Source organism: Oenanthe melanoleuca, chromosome 5 (assembly GCF_029582105.1).
Source record: "Oenanthe melanoleuca isolate GR-GAL-2019-014 chromosome 5, OMel1.0, whole genome shotgun sequence".
In the NCBI taxonomy this organism is placed as follows: Eukaryota; Metazoa; Chordata; class Aves; order Passeriformes; family Muscicapidae; genus Oenanthe; species Oenanthe melanoleuca.
The window spans coordinates 32595223-32621559 of NC_079339.1; the positions used below are offsets into that span (position 1 = coordinate 32595223).

Sequence of the window (26337 nt, forward strand, 5' to 3'; positions counted from 1 at the left end):
TTATTCTATAATAAGTTTAGCACAGGATGCGTATCCGAAAATGTCTTTGGCAAGTATGGATTGAAAGGAACACTTTGGTGTTGGGTAGGAGTTCAGCATATTCTTTTGCATTTTTTCATGGATTTTACATTTCACTTTTTGTGAATATACTGCAGAGAGACTAAAAAGCTTTTCAGAAGTTCTCATCACTTAAAGCATACTCATTCCAGTCAATTATAATAACAAGACTTTATCAGTTCCATGGTGCATTCATGTCATACTGTAATAGATCTGTTATCAATTAAGAACAGCAAGATGGTATGATTAGAAATACTAATGCTTTAGGTACTGCAAAACACTCGAAATTAATGTGGTTTGTAATGTAAACCAGAATTACTTCTCTAGGACACAAAACAGCCATGAATTATTATTGCATACTTTTCAGAAATCCTCTCAGAATAAAAAGGGAAAGTGAACACTTAAGAAAGTATTTGGGAGCTGTAGGAAATACCATGTTACCCTTTATTAGATTATAGTGGCATCAACAGAAAAAAAAGCTTTATAAGAAGGGGCAAACTACAACAGTAGCATGTATAGCATTATAAATTCTTTATGTATGTATGCATGTACCATGTAAATTGACTCATTCGAAATAGTATTTATTTTGAAGATATATAAATTAATGTGTTATAGAAAATTGCAGTAGCAAATGTGGCACCAGTTCAATACATATGCACATATCTAATCCAGTCATATAAACATTTATCTTCTTTTCTGAACTGAAGCTCACTTTTTAAATTATCTTGCTAAAGGTGGTCCCATAAAAAGACTGGGAAACAATAAAAATCCTTTAATGAATTTTACCAGGCCTGAGGAACTAAGTATTAATTAACCAGAGGACTGTGATAACTACATTAAATCAGAAGTGAGGATCAGAAAATAAACTTAAATGTAAAACTATTTCATTGTCCACACAAGCACAATTTATATATAGAAATATACATATATAATTTATATATGAACATATTCTGTGTAATTAAAGTATTTTGAGTAATTGATTATTATTATCAGCTTCCATGCCACAGTAATGTGCATAAAATATTCTCCTTTTCTTGTTTAGAAACATAGTGGGGGGATTTCTGTGCTGCTTATGTCTGTATGATACATTATTTTAAAATTTAGTGATTGCTGATGTTCAGTTGCCTGGCTTCATGTGGAGATAGAGTACACCTTTAGGTAGATGGATAAGAGTAGATGCTTGGGTGAAACTTGATTTTGACTATATCATTTTCTTCTTTTAAAAAACCTAGGATAACCTATGGCAAATTCTTCACTGTCAATAACCTTGTTTTTTTTAATATAAAGCTTCTCATCTACTTTTAGGTTCATTGTGACACTACAGTAAAATAACAGTTAGAGACCTAAAATGTACAGCTTTAAGATATAGCTATTACTAAAGCTTAAATATTATTTAAAGCACTTTACATGTAATTACTGATAGAAATTTAATTTTTAATAACTCTCCTGGAAAAATATATGAAACCAGGTATTTTAAATTATGCCAAAATTATTATACAATATTCCATGTTGTTATCATTATATGAGTCAATTTGATTATCCCAGCTTGGAATATTAGACTAGACATGAAGGGGTAGGAACTGTCTTACAAGTTAAAAAACTTATTTATTTATGTATATATGTATATGCCCATGAATATCCTCTTGCTCTCTAGTCTTTTCCAAGAAAAGTTTCGCCTTGTCAGGCAGCTGATCCTAATATCATCTTAGAGTAGAGAAGATATTTTGAAGTACAGACTTCCTTCATGCTGTTTTAAGTATGATTTTATGTAGGTAAATACAAGCCCTTTGTAGTTATATTTAGCTTAAGAACTAAGCTTTTCTTTTTACTTTTGTCTTGCTGAACTACTTAGAATTTTCTGGGTTTTTCATGTGTTCATAATTTGCCTAAGCAGCCTGCAGCCACTTTCTTCCTGACGTTTTAAGAAATTTCAGATATTTTCTTCTAAGCTAGGATTCAGGCTAGGCTCAGTGTTTTTAGAGACCATTTTAAGTTTCTACTATTATGAAGTATCTAAAAAATGTTATACTTCAGTTTTCATCCAATTGCATTTGATTGCAGCTCTGCAAACTTATCTTGGATTCTTTTTAGTTTTCGGAGTGCTGCATTGGAAGTGTTCTGTCTATTCACAAAGTGGGAACAGCATGGCAATAGCTGCTCAGGGGTCTCCAAACTCATTTTTCAGTGTACCAGTTGAAGAGACCATACCAAGACAGAGAAAGCAAATTTGACCCTTATACTGCTGATATTGTACTTCACAGACCATATCTCATCTATTATTCTGCCATCCCTTACCTCACAGGATACTAATGGGAGATGCACAATTTTTCTTACAAAAGGTAAACTATATAGGAACTAAACAACTGTACTTAATTTTCATATAGCTGCAAGTTAAATTGCAATACAGTGAATTGGGGGCAAGTACATTTTGCATCTTGAATGATCAGATTCAGCACTGGAGCTCTTGATACGGTTCTCAGGGAACAACCCTTCTGCCAAATGTTCGCTGTCACAAAAAAACAGGCTCACAGAAACACTGTAATCCTTAACAAGTACTTTGAAAAACAACTGCTGGTGTTCCTGCAACAATTCTTGTTAGTTTCACTAGTTGTGTTAAATTTGCAAGGTGACAATTCCATGATAGCTCATTTGATAAATAGCCTTTGACCATATATGAATCTTTTATCTCCTCCTAAAGGCTAAACATGTCTGAATGTTTGGAATTAATTGCATTAACTTCATTAATCTGTTTCATGATCTTAAAGCTCCTATGGGTGTTTTAATCTGGTGTTTGAGGTGACTGCCTTGATCATCCCCAAGCTTCATCCTGCAGTTGTGAACTGGAGTTGACTAGTTCACTAGGTTGACTTAAAGCTGTTTGACTGTAATTGTTGTTGCTTGTCTTCTTTATGGATCACAGAGTTTATGTTAGATAAAGCTCCTAAAAAGTCAAGTAATGAATAGGAAAGAAATAGAATTTGTCTAAAATTTGCTAAAACATTTTATTGTCCCTAAAAGCATAATCATGACCTTCTGTTGAAGTGGATAGAAATTGTAGCCCCCAGGAACTTTTCACACAGATTTCATTGCAAGTTTGAAGCTAAAATGAAAGGCCAGATAGTTCACAGCCATTCTGCAGGCTGTGCACTGAAAGATTATAACTACTGGATTAAGTTCAGATGGTTAGCAATTAAAGAAAGACTGTCAACATTCTCAGTCTTCTGTCCATGCAGAACTTGTTGAAAATTCATTAAATTCACCAGCATTAGTGTCATTTCCAGGGGAATATACAGCTTACTGCAGCAAATAATTACCTGGAAGTACAGATTCCACTATTCTAACTTGTATTGTAGATTTCCAATTTTATTCCTTAGCTGTTTCTTTAGTAGTCATGTATTTACATACAAATGTTTTTAATATATGAAACTATTACCAACCTAAAAGCTATTTTCTTGTTCTTACAAATTCTCACTAAGAAACAGAAGGTTCTAAAATTACCAGTTATGTTTTTCATCTTGTGCCTTCCGAGGTTTTGTTGGAATTTTGTAAGCAGTGGAGTTCTGGTGATGAAAAATAAAAAATACTCCTAGCTGTAGTACTTTTTATATTTTGATCTCAAGAGACCTTAGAAAGGAGTTTAATTTCATCACCTGAATTTTACTGAGAAGTAACCTGGAGACAAGAGAAGGAGGTAATGACTTATTCACGTTTTCTCAGTAAGCCTGCGACAGAAATTGAACTTTTGTCTCCTGAATTCTAGCCAAATATTTTCTCAAGCCTACTCTCCTTCTGCACAGGAGCACAGATTCCAAAATGCCAAAAGACATAAAAAGCAGACAATGTAAACAGGTGCAAATGAACACACAATTCATAAAATCCTGGCTCTACATAAGTTGGTGGCAAAACTTCCTTCAGCTTTTATGGAGTCAGGATTTTCATCAGGTCAGACCATTCCATATTTATACTAATGGGTCTTTTCAGATCTAATCTCTTTCTTTTCCCCCCATATACAGTTTGAGTTACCATAGGTTCTCTAATTAAACTTGGTACATAATTAACTGTCAGCTTATATTTCTGAAACAGACATTACCCCTATTCTTTGAATTCCTTTTGTTTTAAAGAAAAAAAAATATGTGCTGCCTGTTCTGAAACACACTAAGCCTGGTTTGTATCATCATCATTCTGACAAATCTGTGTTCTTGGCTTGGTTCCTTTGTATTTTCATTATATACATATTATTTTATCTTCTGGTGACTAATTTCTCTGTTACAGATACTGTTCAATTAAACATATTTTCATTTGTGCTATGACCACAGAGTAGGATGAAGAGAGATGTGCTATTGAAATTTTTAAGTGTATTTTGGATTTAGAGTATACATGTTTGCTATAAAAAATTAATGATAGCATTAAAGGTTACCACAAGTTAATTTTGTTCAGTAAGTAATGAACTCATTAATCTGGGAATTAGTAATTAAAAGTTTTTCTATGAAGAACATATTTTGCTCCTGACATTAAAGTTTGGGGTAGTGGCTATGGACATTCAGTCTCTCTGATTTTATTTGTTGCTTTTTTAAATAATTAAACTTAGCTTTCTCCTCCTTCAAATAATAGTCTGTGGCAGCGGGTAATAAGAATGTGCTGAGACATACAAGGCAATTATTTGACTTGGTGTCAAAATTAAATAATTTTTAATTCAACAGGAAGGACTTGATGTCTATGTAACCAGTGTCTTTCAAAGAGCATGAGAAAGGAAATACCTTTCTTTTCCTTAATGTTTGAAAGGAAGTTTACAAATGGCTGAAATCCATAGAGTGAACCTTCCTACAATCATACAATAATATCATGCAATATATTGATGCTGATTTACATAAAGTCACTCTGGAGAGCAAATGTTTTCTTGAACAAATTATTTCTTGAGGACTTTATTCCTTCCTTCTCCTTTTAAACTACTCACTGCCTTCAGAGAATTCTGGCTAATACCTTTCTTAATTAAGTGGTTCCAAAACTAATGTGGCTTATTATTCCTCACAGGAGAGCCTACTCTCTTTGGAGACAAGTGGTGGCCAGGATCTAAGACAGAAAATGCTTATGAGAAATGAAAGAAATTTCACTGACCATTGCATAAAATTGAAAAGGGAAAGTCAGAACAGGACAAATCTGATGTATAATTTATGGCCATTTTAAACTAGTGGTAGTTTCCTGAGAAGCTACCTTCCTTCTCAAACTTCTGATATGAAAAGTATTGGTTAAAAAAAAGCCTGCACCAAATCACAATATCCTTTCCAATGTATCACCTGTAGAAATGTACTGCTCTAATATTAGAACAATAAACTGAAAAAGAGCTGATACAGAAATTAAACATGCCAGCTTGTCCTGCAAAAGTTTAATTATTACTGGTTCTGTGTGTTGCACCATATACCGCTCTGGATATTTAATTTTTCTTCTGACAGCTTGAATTCAGGAGCTTGATCTGTTTTTTAACAACATGTTTGCTATAGAAAGTATTTAATTCTACTGAGCTGACATACTGCTGAGCAGTAAAAGAGCCTAGCTTACCCCAGCCTAGAGTAGAGCTGTGCTCAGTGTGGTAGATGCTGACCTGTCACATGGGTAAAGGAGCTTCAATGCTATGTAAATGAAACTACAGATAGAGACATAGTCTACTCTTACTGTGAGTAAGAGTAAACCTTGCTTATTAAAGTTGTTTTGGTGGATGTGGTGAAGATTAAAGACAAAAATTAAGCTCTTTTGAAAATACTGTGGCTTTAGGCCACACTAGACAATTGTTGCATATATCAGACAAATTTTGCAAGTAAATTGCCAGCAATGTATGCACATGACCTGTAGTCAAATTCATGGAAGGGTACAAGAAACATGGAATTCCTTAGGCTGTGCTCTAAGAATTCATAATAACAGTAGTGTAACCAGAGGAGTATTATCAAAAGTCACTGATGTGATTGTATTGCATATATCTAAGTCTTGTGGTCAGAACTAATGTTAAAGTCATACTTCCTAGTACAGGTATGTCAAACATAGTGTAGTTCAAACATATACCAAACTATCTTTCTCTACATAGAGTACATTGTCTGATGTTTTTCCTTAATGTAACAGGCCAAAGCTATCTATATCAATAGTGTGCCAGTCACTGGCATTAGGTGAGGATATCATATAAGTTTTATCAGTACTTACCAGAAGGAAATTGGTTTTACAATGAGGATAATGAAACACCAGAACAGGTTGACTGGAGAAGGGGCAGCATCTCTAAAAATATTCAAGGTCAGGTTGGACAGGGCTATGAGCAACCTGATGTAGTTGAAGATCTCCCTGGAAAGTTGGTCTAGATAACCCTTAAAGGTCACTTCCAACCCAAACTGTTCTATGATTCTATGACAAAAATTAAAAACATTTAATTTCTACCAAGTTCAATCCTAGTTGAGAAGGCATGTAATTGTCAACATTCAGGCATCTTTTGCTTCTGGCACTATTCTGTATTTATATAAGCAACTGATAATTTCTTTTTTATATTAATAACAAGCAACTAGTTAATATTGGGCCTTTATGCAAAATTTCATGAATTTCCTTTAATGTTAATGATGCCTTTACTGGAGTTCCCTTAAGGCAGTATAGCTTTGCTTTGCTATGCTCTAGCTGGCTGATTTTATCTAACAGAAATGTTCATTGATTTAAAAGGTAATGGAGAACTGTACAGGTTGAAAGACCTGATTCTAATTGATGGTTAATCAATTTTGAACCAAAATCAGAAGAAAAAACAAAGGCTACTAGCTAGGTGGTCCTATTCCAATCACTTAACATAGGTGGCTGTATGAGGTTAACTTTTTCATGTCCCACCAGCTGATAGAGTTGCTTCTTCTAGGTAATTACAGCTATGTCTGTGATGTGCCAGAAAACACTCTGAATTGACAGCATTCTCTGGACTGTCCCATGCAGTGCTTTGTGCAGTCTGCAGGAGGATTATGAGCTGGACAAATTAGTGAGTCACTTAGGCCAAACTTTCATCTTTATTAGGTCTATTTTTTTTTTCAGTGCTTTCCAAAACTTTTTCACATGGTCTTGGGATGACCTCACTGAAATTACTAGTTTTACCATTGATTTTGAATCAAGTCCAAATTATTTTCTTTGATCATGTTCCAAATTTAAAATATTTTTTTCATTTCTTGTCTTGATTAGTTTTTTGCCAAAAACAGATTAACATGTTCACCATTAAAATCAGCACCACAGAATCCCACCTATGGAGAACAGTATGTGTGAAAGAAGAGAGCTCTCTAAACTGTGCTGGTCACAGTGATCCACCTGCAAGTGTCCCCAGTCCAGAGAGTCAGTAGCTTGCTGCATCAATGTCTTTTCTGTAGCACTCTTCTGCAACATCCCTGTAGGCTACAAGCATGACCTCTGCAGTCATGCTGCTCCTGTTTGTGCATTCAGCTATTTAAAACCCTTTAGATGAACCTCAAAATACAAGTGACAATCTCTTCCACCAAAATCCTTTCCCCACCTCCCAGCTCTGCAATGTCTAACAAGATTCTGTGCCAGCAATCCTATAAATGTAGGCAAATATATCGCTCTGAGTTAGTGCCTCTTGCTTTCACCAAAGCACACAAAAGTTTACTTGGTGACCCTTTATTAATAATTACACTAGCTAGAGCAGAAGTAATATATTAGTCTTAGATAAATTTGGTTCTTTAGGGCTAAAATATGTGCATTTATCTTACCTAACAGTGTGTATATGAAGTGCTTGCTCCATAAAAAATTGCTTTCTATGGTGCATCCATTTAACTACGTCAGCTACACATTGCCCACCAAATGTCACCACTAAGACTGCCAGTGGTATGCATATCCTTGGGCAGATTTAAATAGCTTCCTTTATTTTAATTAACCTGTCAGAGAAAGCTTCTTCATTTCCAACACTTAAAATTGAGCTTGGCCTAAAGTCTAAATTTAGCCCTGCAGCCATGATAGATTTGAAGACCAATCCCTTTCACAAGGGTTTTGAAATGTTCTCACCAATGCAAACATAAGAGGAAATGCAGACTAAAAAGTAGCAGATCTGAGTAAGAAGCTTCTACTTTATATTGTTGCTTTTCTGATTATAACTGCTTCTAGTCAATTTCCTTTAAAACATCTTCTAAACCAGAATTACCGAGTGGCAAACTTCTGTATTCTGCATCTTCTTAAAATTAAACTCTTCTGTGCAATGGGAGTGACAAGGAAAAGTATTAGACTAAGAGATTGTGTTGTGTTTCTAAATAAAGTATGTCTAAATCATTCTGCTGTTACAACTGTTGTATTTTAGCTTTATTGTCTTTTATGAACATCAATTAAATTTCCATTTGAAGCTGATGTTTTGAGAATGGAAAATCATTCCAGAAGAATTTAAAATAGGAAGGATAGCTGACCATTTCATGTAAGGGACTGTGCAATGAAGTTGTTTGCAGTGATAACTCATTTAACCAGAGGCCTATTTAAAATCCTTGTTGCTGTTATAAACAAGAGTGATGCAATTCACAGTTGCCTGGACAGCTCAGATAAGATCAATTTTGTCTAACTGCCTAAAAGAAGTTAACTGTTTTGTTTAACCTAATGACTTAGGTTCTTTGTGTTGGTTGACAGACACCTCCAAGGGACCCTTCATCATAGGTTTAATAATATTTTGGAACAGAGGCTGTTTTTCATCAGATGTCTAGCTTTTAAACTGTTAAATTACATAAGAATAATTCCATCCTAAATTTAAAACAAAATCTGGTTTGGTGCAAACCACTGGTTTTGAATTTGAACTTTCCTATTTTAAAAAAGGTGTTTGCAGCACTCATACTAATGACTATGACTTATACTAATGAATCACCATAAATTCTTCTAAAGTAGTTTTCAGAGATGCAAACAAGTCAGAATTAAAACAGTCATTTTGAAATTGTGTCACTCATTTCAATGGACAAATCATTTTGGTACATCCATGGTGAAACATAAAGGTATCTCTATAGATACCAGCCCTTCTTACTGTTCCATGTCTGATTCTTTAAGAGAAAAGCCCAGCTAATAACTTTATTCTGCATCTCAAACAGTCTAAGCATTATGTTTCTCATCTAGCTGACTGCTTGACAAAATTTTGTATAAGAATACCCAGGTCCTAAAAACGTGGTATAAAGCTGTATAAATTACATTAATATCACACTTGACTTTTCTATACTGTATCTGACTCCTTATTTAGTAAGATATTTCATTAAGGAGCTGCAGAATTCAAGGCTTGAGAATATCCTAGGTTTAACCAGGCCTGTACAATTGATTTGTAACTATTTAATAGGAAAAAAAATTTAGTCTAATCACTTTTAGCATAAGTTATGTTCAGCCTGTAAACTCCTTATTATTCATATGCTAAGGGATGTGTTCACCCCAAGGATTTGATTGAAAAAATAATCTGCATTTCTAAAGAAAAAATAAGCAGTAGGGTATTTAATTCTTAACAGATATGTTGTGATGCATGTCAAGGCATCACTAACTCTTAGTTTTAAAAACAGTATCTGCTACTTGCTTGTCCATTGGCTGGTTCACTGCTATATCTGTACTGCACAGTCTTGATCTAATAATTGCTTATTATGCAGTTGTTTATCTGCTCATTTGAAACATCCTGAAATTCAGTCTAGCTCAGCAAATTGCTGTGCTTAAGGCATTTTTACATTCTAGGAAATTATAATATCCCCAGAAGGCAAAGAATTAATAATAAAAATCCTCTTTTGTAAAAGATTATCATTGCAGAGCAAATGGAGCAGATCTTCCCTATCCTAGCACATTTAATATTCTCATTTTTTTCCATGGAAGTTTGATGGAAAGACTGTGTGGGGATCACTGTTTTATTAACTTGTTAAGAGACAAATTTACTGAACCAATGCAGCATATTGATTTCAGTGTCTGCTATATGGAAAAGCAGCAATAGTAATGGATGACTTCTAGACATTTCCACATGGAAGTTGGCTCATTCTTTAGACATTCTATGATCTTGATTTGTCTATTTAGGCTGGCACTAAGGAGTTAATGATTCAGATTACAAGGATGTTTTCTTGTTTATTGCTTAGAAGATTTTCCTGCCTTCCAAATGATTTATTCCTAGTATGCCCACCCTTATTGAATACTTTGCAAAGGATCCACAGTTTGTCTCATTCTATTGGAAACAGTATTTTGGTGAGTAGATTTCTGGTTTAATAGGCAATAAACAGAAATTAGAACACTAATGCAGCACATTTTTCATGAGTTCTCAATACTATACAACAATTAAGAGTGAATTCATTTCTGGAGTGGGGGAGCTTAATCTAATTCTTAAAATCCATCACATAATTCAGATGACTTGATCTAACTTCCTTTATAATTGCAAACATACAAAGGTAAATATTGTAGCTAAGGTATTTACAGAGAAGGAAAAAGGTAACAATCAAATGAAACTGAGTTGCAATCCTTTAGATATTTTCCTTGAAGTTTTTCAAGTTGACAAGCATACCTGTCCTCCGAGTTTTATTTTTTGTTGTATATTTTGAGGAAAAAAAAAAAAAATCTTGTTGCTTAATCTAGGAGTTCAATGCTGATTTTATTTCCATTATTTATTTTCACATTGCACCATTCAAGCATCAGGCAAAACCCAAAGATCTCGGAGAGCATGCAGACCTCTATTTCTTCACCCTACAAAATGAGTGAATCATGTAGGCAAGGGCTGAAATCATAGCAACACAATTCAGAAATTAATATTTATATATTTGCATTTTTACCATATTTTTCTACATAAATGTTTGTAAGTTTCTTTCTCAGCTACCTATGTTGTATCTCTTAGAGGTCACATGCCTTTCTACTAAGAAATCTTAATCATCTAGGCAAAGAGTCTTTTCATTAGCAACATTAAGTCTACCACGTAAGTGGTTTACAGGAATTAATTATGTATTTTTGGGCCAAGCCATCAGGAATATCTTCTGGATGTTTTTATCAAGCCTTGCCTTAGAATCTGTACAACAGATAGTTTAAATTCTTATCCTGAGTTTCAAAAATATGAATAATTACAGAAATAGAAAGATGGCATTTGAAATAGAAATGCATATAGCATTTCCAAGTATGTAAAATTTACTTCTGACATAAATTTAGATCACTATTTATTATTATGTAAGCTATCAGCAAGGGGGTTTTAGAAGTATCAGACTTAAATGTTCTTGTGGATATACAGGATATACAGTGACCTACTTTGTAGAGATGGACAGAACTGTGTCTGTAAAAATATTTAAAGTGGGTCTCTAATGTAAAACATAATTTTAAAGAGTCTTATTGAGGCAGCATCTTTTACATAAGCTCTCAGATATACTAAAGCAGTAACAATTATTCATCAAGCAATCTCAAAGCATTCACAAAGACAGAAAAGTACTTTTTCTATTCTACAAAGTGGAAGTACGAAATCTAGAGGGTTTTTTTTACAAAGAAGCGAGTATTTCAGTTGCTTAGAAACACAAAAATGAGACAGAAAGGTCCTGCCTTACACTTAAGGAGTGTGTCTATATACCACTGAACCTTTTGCAAAACTAAATAAAGCATAGCTCTATACATGTACATGAAGCCAAATAAATTGCCCAGGCTCTTCCAGCAACTCAATGGCAGAGCTGGCAGTGGCATTCCTGCCCCTTGGATCTTTATACTGGGTCCTTTCCCCTTGGCCATCCCTTCATCAATTGACTGAAACATGAAATCATTGTTTTACCTATATCAACCTTGGAGGAACAGGCAAGAGCTGAGTATGAAGAGGTGGTTCATCTGAGGAACTTTGACAAGATGTGCAGAATGCAAGTGAGCCAGAAGCACTTTATGACACATGCAGAACCTGAATTACAGTTCTAGTAATCATCAGCTCCCCTTCTTCTCTGTCATTTCTTTATTTAATATATTGCATGCAAGAGACTTACCGTGCAAGTTTTATAAGCTTGCAATAAAAATATAACAACTGTTGTATTAAATTATTTAAGTTGTAAACCATTGTAAAAAGCAGAAAAAGTTATATCTATGTGGAGACAGAAAAAATTATTGTGATGGAGTATAAAATATATTGTGCTGATTACTACAGAATTTTTGCCCAGTTTAGCATATTGTAAATCCTTGGTTGGCCTTAAGAATGAAGCTGCATGTAGATTTTTGTAAAGAATTGTGGCAAGCGGTTTAAGAAAAATTAATCTAAAATCAGATTTATAATTTAGAAACAAATCATCAAAAATGTGACAGCAGACAAAAAATATGTGAGAGGTCAAAAAGAGAGAATTGTGGCAAAGCAAAGGATCAGTATTTAAAACTTCCAGATTTCCCCCGGGGGAAAGCTAGAATTCTGAAGGAAATGGATAGCCAACTTTTTATTTTAAGCAAGTAGAGTAGTATTTTATTCTTCAGTGCTATGCTTTATTAAAGAAGTGTACCAATAGCTTTGAATCTGTCTGTATTTATACTAGTGTCATTTAAAAGAGCTAGATTTATCAAAATTAGTAACTACAAAGAGAAATAAATATATTTAGAATGAAGTTCTGACTATAAATTATAAGAACTAATTTTATTTTATTCCACTTCTTTACTTCTGGTAAGTCAAAAATGAAACTGATTAAATGATGATGATTAATAATAATAGTAATCATCCTCCTCCTTTAACATTTTCCTGTTTCACTTTTGATCTTACCAGATTTTTTGGGATGTTTAGTGACCCCACGTGTTCTTGGGGCATGTTGCCAAATAGTTTTCTTTGCCCTGCATAATTATTTGGCAGAAATTCAGATAGGCAGAGCATATTTTGTTGCCTTCCTTTCTACCAAAATGGGCTTTCTGCAAAAGAGAAAAGGAAGTGATGTCCTCATTCTAATGAATCTTCCTAACAGTGGTGTAATTGAAAAACTACCTTGCAAGAGACACATTTTAAAAAAGAAAAGTCAATTTGTTCAGCTAATGTAGAGTAGAAAATACTGGTAAGACCACTCTAGTGGTGATGTTCCATGTGTGACATTCTCTGAGAAATGAAGGCCCAGGACATAAAGTATCAGTGTTAAACCAAAGAGAGGGCTGTGTGGGCGTCTTAGCTTTACTTTAAAACTGACACCTCTTCCTAAACAATTTATTTCTCTCTACCTGTACTGCAAAATTGTTAAAACCAGATCTCATGCTGTTTAAAGATCACATCTTTAAACAGAACAAAGCACAAGGATAAATTATGTTCTCACTATGCCTGAGAGGTTGGGCTTCTGTTGGTAGAAAATATAAAGGTCACCCTTCCATCACTTGCACTTCATGTTTCTTAAAAGTGGTTAAAGCACCACATACATTTTTCTTCTGTTCATTTTCAATTTCATTAATCCAGTATCTCTTTGAGCTAACGTAGTTCTTAACAGAAATGTAGCTTAAGGCTCCAGGAGCAGAAATTGCTGTCAAAAGAACCAGTGATCCAGCAGAGGAGCTGTCAGTGCTGCTGACTAACAGGTCACCTGTGGGTCCTGGCCCCCCTACAGGTCTAGGGGCTGATCCACCTGGGTGAACCTGAAACCTCTAAGCAACAGACCAGATCTGAGCAGCTTTTCCATTTACTGCTGGGCTATGCTGTGGACTTTACCTGTCACACAAAATGGAAGAGTTACAGAAAGCACTGCAGTTTGTGTAATCCCAAAAGGCAGTGTACAAAGGGTTTTGGGTTTGCTTTTTTTAAAAACAGATGTTTGAGACCATGTATTTTGGTGAAAAAACAATCTTCCTTTTTTAAAATATATATTTGTGTGATAATTTAACTTCATTGCCGACTTTCCTGATACACTGTGGTATAAAACATACAGCAGTTTTCAGTAAGAAATCATAAGACAGTTAGATGTATAGCCTTATGACAGATATAACAGAATATTTTGTCATAAAGTCCACAGGTAACTTTCAAATGACCTGTAAACAACCTCACCTATTGATGGTGGAAGGAGAGCAGAGGTCTCCAAGCAGTGAAGTTGTTTAACAGAGCAGGTGGAATGTGTGCACCACTGCTCTTCTGGGACTGTGATTTTAATTTCCAGAGATCCAAGAGCAGCCCAAGCAAAAGGATGATTCAGTTCTTTGCCACTGTAATGTTGTTTGTAAGTGTCCTCACTGTGGTATGTTCTCAAGAGAAGGGGTGCATGCAGGGTCAGCATTGGGGCCAGTTGCTAGCTTTTCTACAAATTACCTCAACAAATCATGTAATTCTTCCATCCTTCTCTATGGCTCAGTCTCCTACCTGTCCTGTGTTCCTTTTTCAGCTCTCAGGTTTTTGTGTCAATGGTAAACTCTTGGTGGTAGACTTTGTCTGTTATTTAGTGTTTATTTAGTGCCTGATAAAATGACACCTAAGTCTTGCTGAAGGCTTTTGTAAATTGTGCTGTTAATAACTTCGAGTTAGAGCAAAAATGACTTGCAGCTCAGATTGCTGTGTGGCCAAGTTACAGACCCTTTTTCTTTCATTTTGCTGTTGGCTGACACAGCTGAATGACTCTCCCAAGCCTCCTGTTCCCAATTCCATAACAAACTATGAGCTCATATTACACAGGAAGCACTAGCACTGAGATTTATTTGTCATCCTGGGAGGCCATGAGAAGGAACATAGGACTTTCATCTCTCTCTTTGTTCCTTGGCTATAGGGAGTAAGAGGGTGCTGATATCTTGTGTCACTGCCATATGGGATAAAAATCCAATTAATGTAAATCTGTCATATCAAGGGGAAGAAACTAGTGTGGCTATCAAGAGCCCACAAATTTCTGGGTGGTTCATCAGCAACCTCTGGCAGCACAGTTTCCCCATTAAAACAGAAGCTGGGTTTTGTTCCATCTTCAAATACTGCTCTACCCTTTTTTAAAGCCTGCTCTGGCTAATTTTACATAAGTTATCAATTGCAGCAATAATGAAATTTTAGTTATTTGTTGACTCACTCAGCACAAAAGGCAGTGAATGCCATGATCACTCTGTTACATCTTCCAGGCAGCTTTGATTAAAGTGCTGTGAAGCCAGACCTGGATCAATATGAATGATCTTCATCGACCTAATAATGTGTTTAACATGTTCAGTGCACTTTTATCTGTTTCTGTTAGAATACACTGTTTGCATTAGTGCAGGAGACTGATTTAAATTTTCAGAGTTCTTTACAATGGTAAACATTAGAAATAACCTCATTAGTTTGCAATGGTACTTTATATAAATATATAATCTACCATGCAATCTCCTCAGCAGGTGTAAATTAGCATAGCTACCATTTAAAGTTGTTGAGAATCTGGCCTAGAAACTGAAAACAATTATTCTATCAGTATTATTTTAAATTATTGTAGCTTAACTTAACATAAAGCAAGTACAACATGATCTTCTTTGTACCCAATGAAAGATGCTTACCACAACATCTTTTAGAAAGCTTCTCTATTATTTGTAGACTGAATTCTACCAGCAGATGTATGTGGTGTCCTCTAGTTATATAAACATCTCTTTGTGGTCCAACCTTTTGGATGCACTGTGTCCAGTCAGGTATTTCTTTAACCCACTGACTTTGAAGACTGTTTAGCAGACTTCAGTAAAGGAACAAATGTGGAAGCTGTACCAAACATATCACTTGGGGATGTCAAAGCACTTAACAAACATTGTTACAACTTAGTCCATGTGTAACCACTGAAGGACATATTTGCTTCAGTATGTCTCATGACAGCTTCTTAAAAAATATACTTAAGTGAATTTAACACTTGTGAAAGGTGCCAGATTGACAGGCCCTGGAGATAAAAGTTCTTGCATTAGCAGCAGGCACAGCCGGGCTGCCCACACACGCTGCCCCTCCAGTGTCCCCAGCCCTACCTGAAGGGCACAGCCACCAACTGTCCTGCAGCTTGCAAATCTGCCCATCTCTTGCTCCTGGACTATGGGCCAAGAGTCAGTAGCTGTAATTTGACCCAAGGGTGATAAACCAAGTTCCATAATTACTGCACAGGTGCTGTTGCAGTTGATCATTTTCACACCAAGTTTTCAACTAATCTGGAGGAAAAAAAAAATGAAGTACATGTTTATCTGATTTAGAGTACAACAAAAACATGTGTGTGAGCCTCTAGTGAATCCTGTGGTTCTATCTGCCCACACAGGCACATTCAGGTGAGAATAAAAGAGTGTAAAAGTACATACACATGCTGTGAAGCACATTCTTAAATGCCTCCTGAAAAATGGGCCCTCACTGCTTCCTATGTTTGTAATAATCTGTCTCCATTCATAACTCATCCCTGCTTGGTGTCATTACAGCTTATCCTCCCCAGAGATTGTGGACACAGCTGGCATACAAATTCAATAACCATCCAACCTATAAAGAGATTGGATCGTTACAGGGTTGAAGGATAGCACACAGGGAAAACAGGCTTGTGATCTTTGCACTCTGTCATGCTTTTAGAAAAAGCTCAAGTTCTTCTCTGAGTGATTGCACTTGGAAAGTTCAGTCCTCTGTTCTATTTGAAATTATATTTAGACCTCACTGTGAGTATTGGAAGGGCATGCTTAAGTGTTTCTTTATTTAGTGCAGAAGGCTAATGACATTTTAAACAAAAGTGCACATTTATAACCTTGTATAGGCCGATTCTCAGTCTGTATGTAGGAGATGACTAAAAACAGAACCCTGGAAAACACACAGCAATGACTTTTCATGTTCTGCTGTTTTCTAAGCTGTAGCCAGCAGCTTGAAAGAATTATTATGGAAGCCAAATGTTAATTCTTTCTGTTGAGAAAGAGCCCTAACTAATACACAGAGGAGCTCAGCAACATTTGTTTATCTTTAAAAGAGTCACATTTATTTCTGCAACTTGCCATTGATGTGCATGATAACATACCTAACTGGACTGGTACTGTGTGCACTTTGGAAGGTAACTAATAAAGTTGGGTGGCTTATATCTGTTTTAGGGATGGCATTTGGGTCTGAAATTGTAATTGTTGTAAATATTCATATATTTTATGATTATCATTCCCTTATTTCCTTTTCTTCTCAGCATTTCTGGTGTATCTGTCACACTGTACAACTTTGGGAAGCATTCCTACAGTCCATACTACAGCTAAGATGAAGTTTAGGTTTCAGAATTTGGGAGGAAGTTCACAATACAGTGTATCCTTGGAAAAGGATGTTTTAAGATGGTAGTGTCCATAAACTCTGCTTGAATATGTTGCCTCACCTAGCCTCAGTTTTCCTGTGCAGGCTGCCTACTACTATTAAAAAAAAAAAAAGAATTTTAAGTCTTCTTCTCTTTCACAGGTTTGGTCTCTTTAGTACTCTTAGTTTCATGTTTTATTCAACCTAGTTTTATATACTCCATGTACCTAAATCAAGTTTGCTGCTGGACTGTTTTTGGGTGGGTTTTTGTTTTTTGTTTTTTGGGGTTTTTTTTGTTGTTTTTTTTTTTTGTCTGCTTGTATTTGTATAGTACCCCAATGGCATTTTCTTTCCAGTAGTTCCTAATTTTACCTATATCATGTTATAAATTTCACTTCCACCTGCTACTTTTTACCTGCCAATACTATTAAGTCTTTCTTTATCAACCACCTTTTTAATATTTTTGACCTAGTAGCTGGCCTTTTGCTTTCAGAAAGACAAAAGGCTTTTCTTGTCTGCTAATGAGAGAGGAGGAGGGCAACACCAGCAACCTTCTCATACAGAATGACAATGCTCCACTCCCAGAAAGATGCAGAGGAGAAGAAAAAGATGTTTACTGTGTTTTTCTAAGATGCACAGTATACTTGGGCACCACTGAAAACACTATTTAGAAGCAAAGGCTTCCTAAAGTTTACCTACCCCATTCTGAAGCTCTTTTTCAGTTCGTTAGTTGAAAAGTCTTTATAGATGTGAAATACTGCTTTAATTCTGATTTTAAAAGGCTAGAAACTGAAATTCCTTATTAGGGAATGATAGGAGATAGGTTCTTTCAGGACTGAGTTAAACACAAGCCTTCAGAAGAATAGAAAGGGGCTGGTTCACTCCCATCTTCATGTAAATTGAATTACAGGGTTTAGTAAGTGAAACAGATCACAAGATAAACCCTGAAGAGGCCAGGAAGCACTAATTAACACCCACAGTGAGTAACTTTTCTGAAATTGGTCTTTAATCAGACTTTGCTCTGAAAACAAAACAAGATACTGTGGCAGCTTGATAAAAGAGATGCATCACCAAGGCTGACAGGCCCACAATCAAACCAATACTAAAAATAACTGTTTTGTCTACTAATTTTCTTTCAGATGCTAAAAAAATGCATGAGCTACAGTCTAAAAAGACTTGTGCAATTACCCAGCCAAGTGACTCAGCTCTAGAAATGTGAAGGCCCCCCCTGATTATGAGTGAGCCCGTTTTCTTTCCCAAACCCTTCTGTTGAAACAGAGGAACAGCAGAGAGGATTATGAGGCTGGGAGATGAAGAGGCTCTGGATTCCTTCAGAGTTGATCATTTTACACCATCTGTCCCTCTCCTGTTGCTGCTGGTGGTGCAGAGTTCATGCATCCTGACTGACTTGCTAGTGTGGATTAAGATAAGCCAGTCACTCATTTTCCTTGTATCTCACATGAACAGTAAGGTCCATGACTGCTGCCTTTTGCAACTTCTCACTAAATCTGAGAGCTGGAGTTATCAGTGTGGCATGCAGGGGAGCACAGCTCATTTTACTCATTTCTTTTCATCTGCTTAGCTGTAGGAAGAGTTGCTACAACTCCTGTGGGTGCCCATCAAGCCTAGAGCAAATTTCATTATGTTTTCACTGTAGCTTGCTCAAAAACATTGCTAGAACTGTTAGGTTTGGGATAGATTCCAAAGGGATAAGAAGTCCACTGCACAAACAGGACTAGCAGTATCATATAAGAGAGCACTAGAATTGTCTTTATAGCAGATTTTCCTCTTGGCACAAAAAGGACAGAGAGCTGTTGAAGCAGGTCCATGGGAGGGCCACAAAATGGTTAGAGGAGTGGAACATCTCTCTCTTGGGAGGAAAAACTGACATAGTTGGGGTTATTTAGCTTGGAGTAGCTCTTGAGAGATTGTTTATTGGCCTTTCAGAATGCACAGCTTATTAGAAAGATGGGAGAGACTTTTTAATAGGGCTTGCAGTGATAGTGTACCCCTTATCCAAGGGGTAAGGATTTTAAACTAAGAGGGTAGATTCAGACTAGATATGGGGAAGAAGTCTTTTACAATGAGGGCAGTGAGATACTGGAACAGATTTCCCAGAGAGGTGATTGATGTCTCATCCCTGGAAACTTTTCAGGTCAGGTTGAATGAGGCTCTGAACCACCTGCCTGGTTGAAGATGGCTCTGCTTCTTGCAGGGGAGGGGAGTGGACTAGATGAGCTTTTAACATTCCCTGTTTAATGATTCCATGATTTCTCTTGGTGAATGCTCTGCTGGGTGAAGTGTTGCCCTCTTTCTATGTCCAAAGTGACAGAGTCCTATCAGTCTGGATCCTAATTACCATATCCTTCATAAAAGAGGTTGCAATTATTTAAAATGGCACTCCAGGATCAGGGACAAGCTGAAAAAGGATGGCTAACATTGGCCTTAGTGCTTCCAGTACAGGCTGTATTTTCATCTGTTAGGTGCTTACTTGAAAAAGGTATTTTCATTGTTACAACTAAAACCAGTTTACTGCAAGGTGAAAGAAGTCTGTCAGTATGGATGGATCCATGTGAGGAATTCTTGGAGACAGGTTTTTATGAAGGATTCTTTGCAAATACAGACATGCAGATCTGGCTGCTTTGGCAACTGACCAGGCATATGACTTGAGTTCCAACCACAACTACCATTCCCTCTGTAATTTCTTTTTTTTTTTTTTTTTATTTTGTGGTATATATACTTACAAATAGGCCTGAAACAGTAAATCTGGGGGTTTTTTTGAAGTCTAAATTATACCAGTTACATTTTTGTTAACAAATGTTATTCTGTATTTCACATTCAACAGGAAAGATCATTCATCAATTGTTGTCCTTGAAAGAAGGGAGAGAAATCTACACACAGTTTAAAAAATCTCAGCCACACAGATTATGTTATGAAAGTTATGTAGCAAAGAATGTAAGTTGTTTTATAGTCACAGTCCCAGGGAAATCACAGGTTTAAAGTGGTTTCACAGCCTTTTCCAAACTCCTACTGGTCATTTGTCTCATATATCATGGCTATAACAGATTTCCCCTGGAATTCAAGGCAGCTGCTTAATTTGTATTCAGATAAATATCCTAAGCCAGAGTGACTGAAGTTGTATTCCACGAAGGAATTTACATCAGTTTTGAAAAATCAGTCCCTTAAAAGTACAATGACCAATGAAATAATGTCATCAAGAATAGTAACAAAAAGCATAAGGCACCACATGAAAAGCCAAGCACTGGACTGTGAAAAATATACAAATTGTGATTTAAAATCCTTACAGCTGCAGAAAAAAAAAAAAATCAGCACAAAATCATATTTTGCCAAGTGACACCCTTTTATATTCCAACAGTATATTCTTGTTTACTGGGTTTGATTTTATTTTGGATAGAAAGACATTAATTGCAATGATGCAAGCAAACTATGCAGGTTTTTTTTCCCAAATCTTATATTCCACTGCATCATTTTATATTAATAAAAATATGTGAAAAACCCTGAACTGTAGAAACAGACAACATTTTAAAGCACAGTTTCTATTCTTGCTGTGGTTGTACACCACAGAGACAGTCAGCTGCATGTTTAAGAAAAAGAGGAGCATCTCCAGTTTCTTGGGTTTCACCTTTTCATTGCACTGCCTGATCATTTAAGGCAGAGGCTTGTTCCAGACAGCTTTAATTAAACTATGCTGTGAAACTGTATATAGATCAATGGAAATGATCCATAACAAGCTAATCATGTATTTAACAGTGTTCAGTCCAGTTCAATCACCTTCTAACATTTCTGTGGCTTTACATTCATGTGGCAAAGCCCTGAATGTGTATATGTATTTTCAATCCATCTCATTAGTGACCATATGCTTTGGCTTCAAGGGAGACAAGAACTGTCTGCAATCTGCCAGGGATTTAGGGACATCAATAATTTGTGAATAGTCATGTTGGTACTGGTCGAGGGGTTAAGTGTTCTGCACACCAGGGGCAGATCTTTTGGGACTGGAACTCTTAGTCAACTGTTAGGAACCTGATCCCCTCTGATGCATCTTTTCAAAGTACATGCTGCATGTCAAATCTCTGCAGCAGAAGCAATGGAGCTTTATTAGCTCAGGGATTTAAAAACCTGCTCTAAGCAATGTAACAGTATCTTTTGGTTAAAAAGTGAAGGAAAGGTAGTAGTAATATGAAAGTGACTTTTTATGTACTGGGCTAAATGTGATCTTCCTTCTTGTTACCATTTTCCTTTTTGCTACCATTTTCTTTTTTCATATGAGCTATTAGATTACTACTGCCCTGCAGATATACAGTGAAGCAAGAGTATGGCAACAATAAAAGGGACCTGATTTTGAAATTGTGGATTCTGTGGCCTCACCTGATACTGCCTAAATCCTGCAGAGGCCAGCGACAGCAAAGATGTAAAAATCACCTCCTAGTCTTTTGGAATGACCCTTTAGGAGTAATTTCAGAGCACTGTTTTTCCTACCTAGTATGAAAATCATATTTAAAAACAATAGCTTGCACTTAGTTTGTGTGATGTTATATGGAAGGGCTGCTACGTCAGCATAAGAGATCATCAAACTATTGATTTCAGTATTCTTTCTTCACAAAGCAATGGCAGAAATAGATGGTAATGCCAGAAGACACTGAATAAATTTTGTGCATTTTTAAGTTTTAGCTGTGTCCATATTCCTCAGCTGTACCCAAGTAAAAACCAAAAACAAAACAAACAAACAAACAAATAACAACAAAAAAAAAAAAGCATAGCAGTGCAGGAAGACAATTCATATGGAGCCTGCTCCCTGAATTTCTGTGGGTCATTTGGGAGAAGGGGATCCATCTTGCAGGATGAAGTTCACCTGCTTTGAGCAAATTTCATGTACTTACAATAATGAAATCATAGGATGGTTTGGCTGGAAGGGACCTTAAAGACCATCCAGTTCCAAACCCCCTGCCTTCCACAGGGACTTTTCACTACACCAGATTGCCCTGAGCTCCATCCAACCAGGCCAGGAACAATGCCAGGTCTGGGGCATCCACAGTTTCTCTGGGCAACCAGGTCCAGTGCCTCACTACACACAGTAAAGAATTTTCTCCTAATATCTAATCTAAACCTACTCTTTTTCAGTTTGAAGCCATTTCCCCCTTGTCTTATCACTACAGTCTCTCTCCATCTTTTTGGTAGGGTCCCTTTAGGTACTGGAAAGTCACACTAAAGCCTTCTCCTTTCTAGGCTGAACGAACCTAATTTTCTCAGCCTTTTCTTGTAGTAGAGATGCTCCATCCCTCTGATCACTTGGTGTTCCCCCTCTGGAGTCCCTCCAGCAGGTCCCTGTCCTTCCTGTGCTGGCACCCCAGAGCTGATCAGCCCTGCAGGTGGGGTCTCAGAGCAGAGCAGAGGGGCAGAATCCCCTCCCTGCCCTGCTGCCCACGCTGCTCTGGATGCAGCCCAGGGCACACTTGGCTCTCTGGGCTGGCAGTGCCCATGGCTGGGTCATGTCCAGCCTCCCAGCCAGCAGCACCCCCAAGTCCTTCTGGGCAGGGCTGCTCTGACTGTCCATCTCCAGCCTGGGCTGATACCAGGGGGTGTCCTGACCCAGGTGCAGCACCAGCACTTGGTCTGGTTAAATCCATGAGATTCCCATGGACCCACTTTGAGCTGTGTTGTAATGGCAACAAGGACATAGATTTCAGGCAGCATGGTGTCTTCCAACTCTTCCTGTTTACATGCTGCAGGCATTGGTGTAAAGGCACCTCAGCTGGGCTGTTGGCTGTGTCAGCTTCCTGAAGGAACACCCTTTAATTTTTTTTGAGATATTTGCTTCGTGTTTCCCTGTTGACTTCTGTTACCTCAGGAGTCCCTGGCTGGTCTCCATAAAACTGGAAGTGTGCTGCAACGTGGCTAGCATAATTAGTGTGGACTCTCACAGGAAATGAAAACATCCACAATGCACACCACTTGTTTGCTGCTTGATAATCACCTCTTTTTGCTTGTACTTAAACATTCTGTATCAGGGCAGTTTAAATAACTGTAAGACTGACATCAATCATTTATAGCCTCTATTAAACCTCCAGTAAACACACTCACTCTAACCCTTTGTCCTTTACTTGCTTTAGCTTTTAAAACCAACTTTTATAAATATGATGCACAACTGAGCAAGCATTCCCATACATGATATAAAAGGAAGGACATTTTTGGAAATCTTTGTATTCGAACAAAGAGTTACATATTCAGAAAACACTCATGGCCAAGGCTCTTATTTATCTAAAAGCATATTTTGAATGAGTAAAAAAAATATAAATAGTATAAATATAATTTCCCATCATTAAAAATATACAAATAATATTGGAAGACTTAGAGTAACTTATTATAGCAGGTAAAATACACAGCTGTCAATTCTTTTAGTTTGCTATAATTGCATAGGTTGCCACAGAATTACTAATTGTGCATTGTCTTCCATGAGACAATTTTACTGTTTTAGAAAATCCAGTCTCTGCTTTTTAGGGGAAGTTTGCATAAGCAGACTTTAATCCACAATTTTTAAGTGTATAAATATGCACATCTAAGTTGCACTGCTTTAATATCAAACTAATTGATTTGTAAATACAGTAAAATATTTAGAGGCATATGTCCCAGATTTTTATCCACATTTCATTTATGCATATAGGCACTGGCAATAGAAAAGGTCGTTAGGAGAGGTGGCTCTTCCTGTTTGGCAAGCAAGTCCACTAGGGCACATTCAAATGTAAATATTTAAGGCTATTTTGGCCACCTCAAACCCACCAAACAATGGAGTTCTATTTCCAGATAGCCCCACTTTAAAATCCTCCCTTTAAAATAAATACCTGTACTTGTATTGGCAGGTTTTAGCACTGATTCACAGCTTTTAAGCCTGTGCATAAAATGTTGAAGTCTAAAACCATATTTTCACTATTTTAATTGATAAAAAAAGAAATGTAATTTTAATAGGGTGTAATCAATGATTTTGAGGTGGCTTGTCTTTACCTATTCCACTTAATGCCTTCTGAGTCAGCATAGCCATAAAGTTTTCTGAAGTCAAATTTTTCAAGAAAAATGCTAGTTGATAGTTAATTACTGGGTCACTGCTGAATATCTGTAATACAGAGAATTTTTTTGCACACCAAATGAAGAAGTCCTTTGATCTTTGAGATGACTGTTGAACTTTGGCTCACCCTTGTCCATCTTCACCTCCAAAGTCAATGATACTAATACAAAAGGAAGCTAGCAGAATTTCAGAAGACTGGTACGGTCTTTGCAATATTTTGTAGGCAGCATTGCCATTATTACATTAATTCATGCTACTGCTGCCAGATAAAAAGAGGAGTTTTGGCTTCAGTGAATACAATTGCAAAATTCCTGTTTTATCCTGGATGAGGTAACACTTTGACTGAACTGCCTATTCGCAGTTTCACAGGCAGTGACGCCAAAAAAAAAAAAAAAGCTCTGACAGTCTGCAAGTTCTGCCCTCTTTACACCCTTTCTAGCCAAGATTGCTTAGTGTTATAAAGAATTGCCATAATCCCAGAAGCTGATGACAGAAATACATTATTGAAACAAGAACCTTTGCAGGCTATACCTTATCATTAGGAAATGTGGGTCATTCAGCAGGTTTTCAGTAGTTTTACTTGGGGTTCTGTGTGGCTTGTTTTCTAGTATGTTCACTGAGGCTGAGCACAACCAAAAATGTCTTGAGTCCAAGTTTAAATTTTTCATTCTTTTCTTCTGTATTCTAATTAGATCTTCTCAATCATTAATTCTGTTCCCATAGTGGACTTTTAAATTTGCAAACCTCTGCCACACATACAGTCCCTTTAGAGCTTCTTGTAGCCAGATTCTGTATTTTAAGCAGTTTGAATCTTACTGTAATTCCAGATATTCAGTCATATATGTTGCCATTCCTGGACTTCCTCCATTATATCTTCAGGATGGCATGCATCCATTAATTACAAATTGAAATTAAGTTCATTATGTTTTTAAAAATGGCCCACTTTAACTTCTTCTCTTTTGATTGATGTCCCACAATGGGACTTGAGAGAAGAGTTCCATTTATAGACAACTATGTGCTGATCATCCAAATATCAAAAATAACAAAGAACTGAATTTCAGCTGGCCTTCTGGTATTTTTACTACCTGCTCTAGTTCAATTCTCTGTATCTGAAATCAACAGACCACTCACTCACTCAAGGTTGAGAAATACATGCATTTAACTGTTTTGCTGACTTCTGGCCTTAGGCGACAAAATTAATCTTAATCTCAAATTAGTCAAGAAGGAGGTGGGAGATTTTCCTTCTATATAAAGTGAAAATTAAAGAGTTGTATTTCTCTTCCTTTTGTTAATTGCTACTCCACAATAATTTTAAAAAAAGTATTTAAAAATCATTCTTAAGAGATGGGCTACAATAAGACATGAGGGATTCATTAGTTGTTTTGTTTCTATTTTAGGACTGCAAGAACACCTTGAAAAATATTTGGAAGAGAAGACCCCAGCTCTGATTTTAGTACCTGTGGTGGATTTACCCGACAAAGATGTTATTCATATAACATGCTGGCTAAGCTAGCCATTTAAAGGGATGAGTTGATATCAAAACACACATACATTCCATCCAGGAGAGAACAAAGAAAAGAGTTGATACTAATTCCATTGGATACTTTAATGAAGCAATATTGTTCGATTTAAGCAAAGTTGTATTACCTTGTTAATGATGCCTCATGATCTGTAATAGGTTTGTATGAAGAATAAAGTTTTTTTTTAAAATAATGTACTTTTTTCTGACTTGTTTTTAGATGTCTGCAGGTTATAGCAGGTGACTTTTGGGAAATGCAGTTGATCTGATCACATTGGTTCTTTGATATATTTAGGTGTGGTTACAATACACCAGTTATAACTTTAGATCATTTGGATGGAGGTGAAACTAGAATATTATTTCCAGTATAGTTTTAAGGACTGGATTGCTTTCAATTTTGTGTTGAATTTACTCACTTGGGCCAACTCACAAAAACCTTATTTGTGGCCAGATTTTAACCATTTCCTAGCACCCAGGAAGAATTATTCAGAGTAGTATTTAGGATGCACATTTTACTGAAACGAATAATGGAAATTACGGCCACCTTGCTTGGATTTGCCACCT

General features: G+C 36.4%; 1 protein-coding gene across 1 annotated transcript in view; it reads left to right on the forward strand.

The window, feature by feature from the left end:
* The window catches only part of DPH6 (diphthamine biosynthesis 6), a 186333-nt gene extending 160366 nt beyond the window's left edge, over positions 1–25967 (forward strand). Inside the window, 1 exon segment of the mRNA XM_056493602.1 lies at positions 25652–25967. Coding sequence (XP_056349577.1) covers positions 25652–25767 — 116 coding nt within the window. The 3' untranslated portion in view covers positions 25768–25967.
* The last annotated feature ends 370 nt before the right edge of the window (positions 25968–26337 follow it).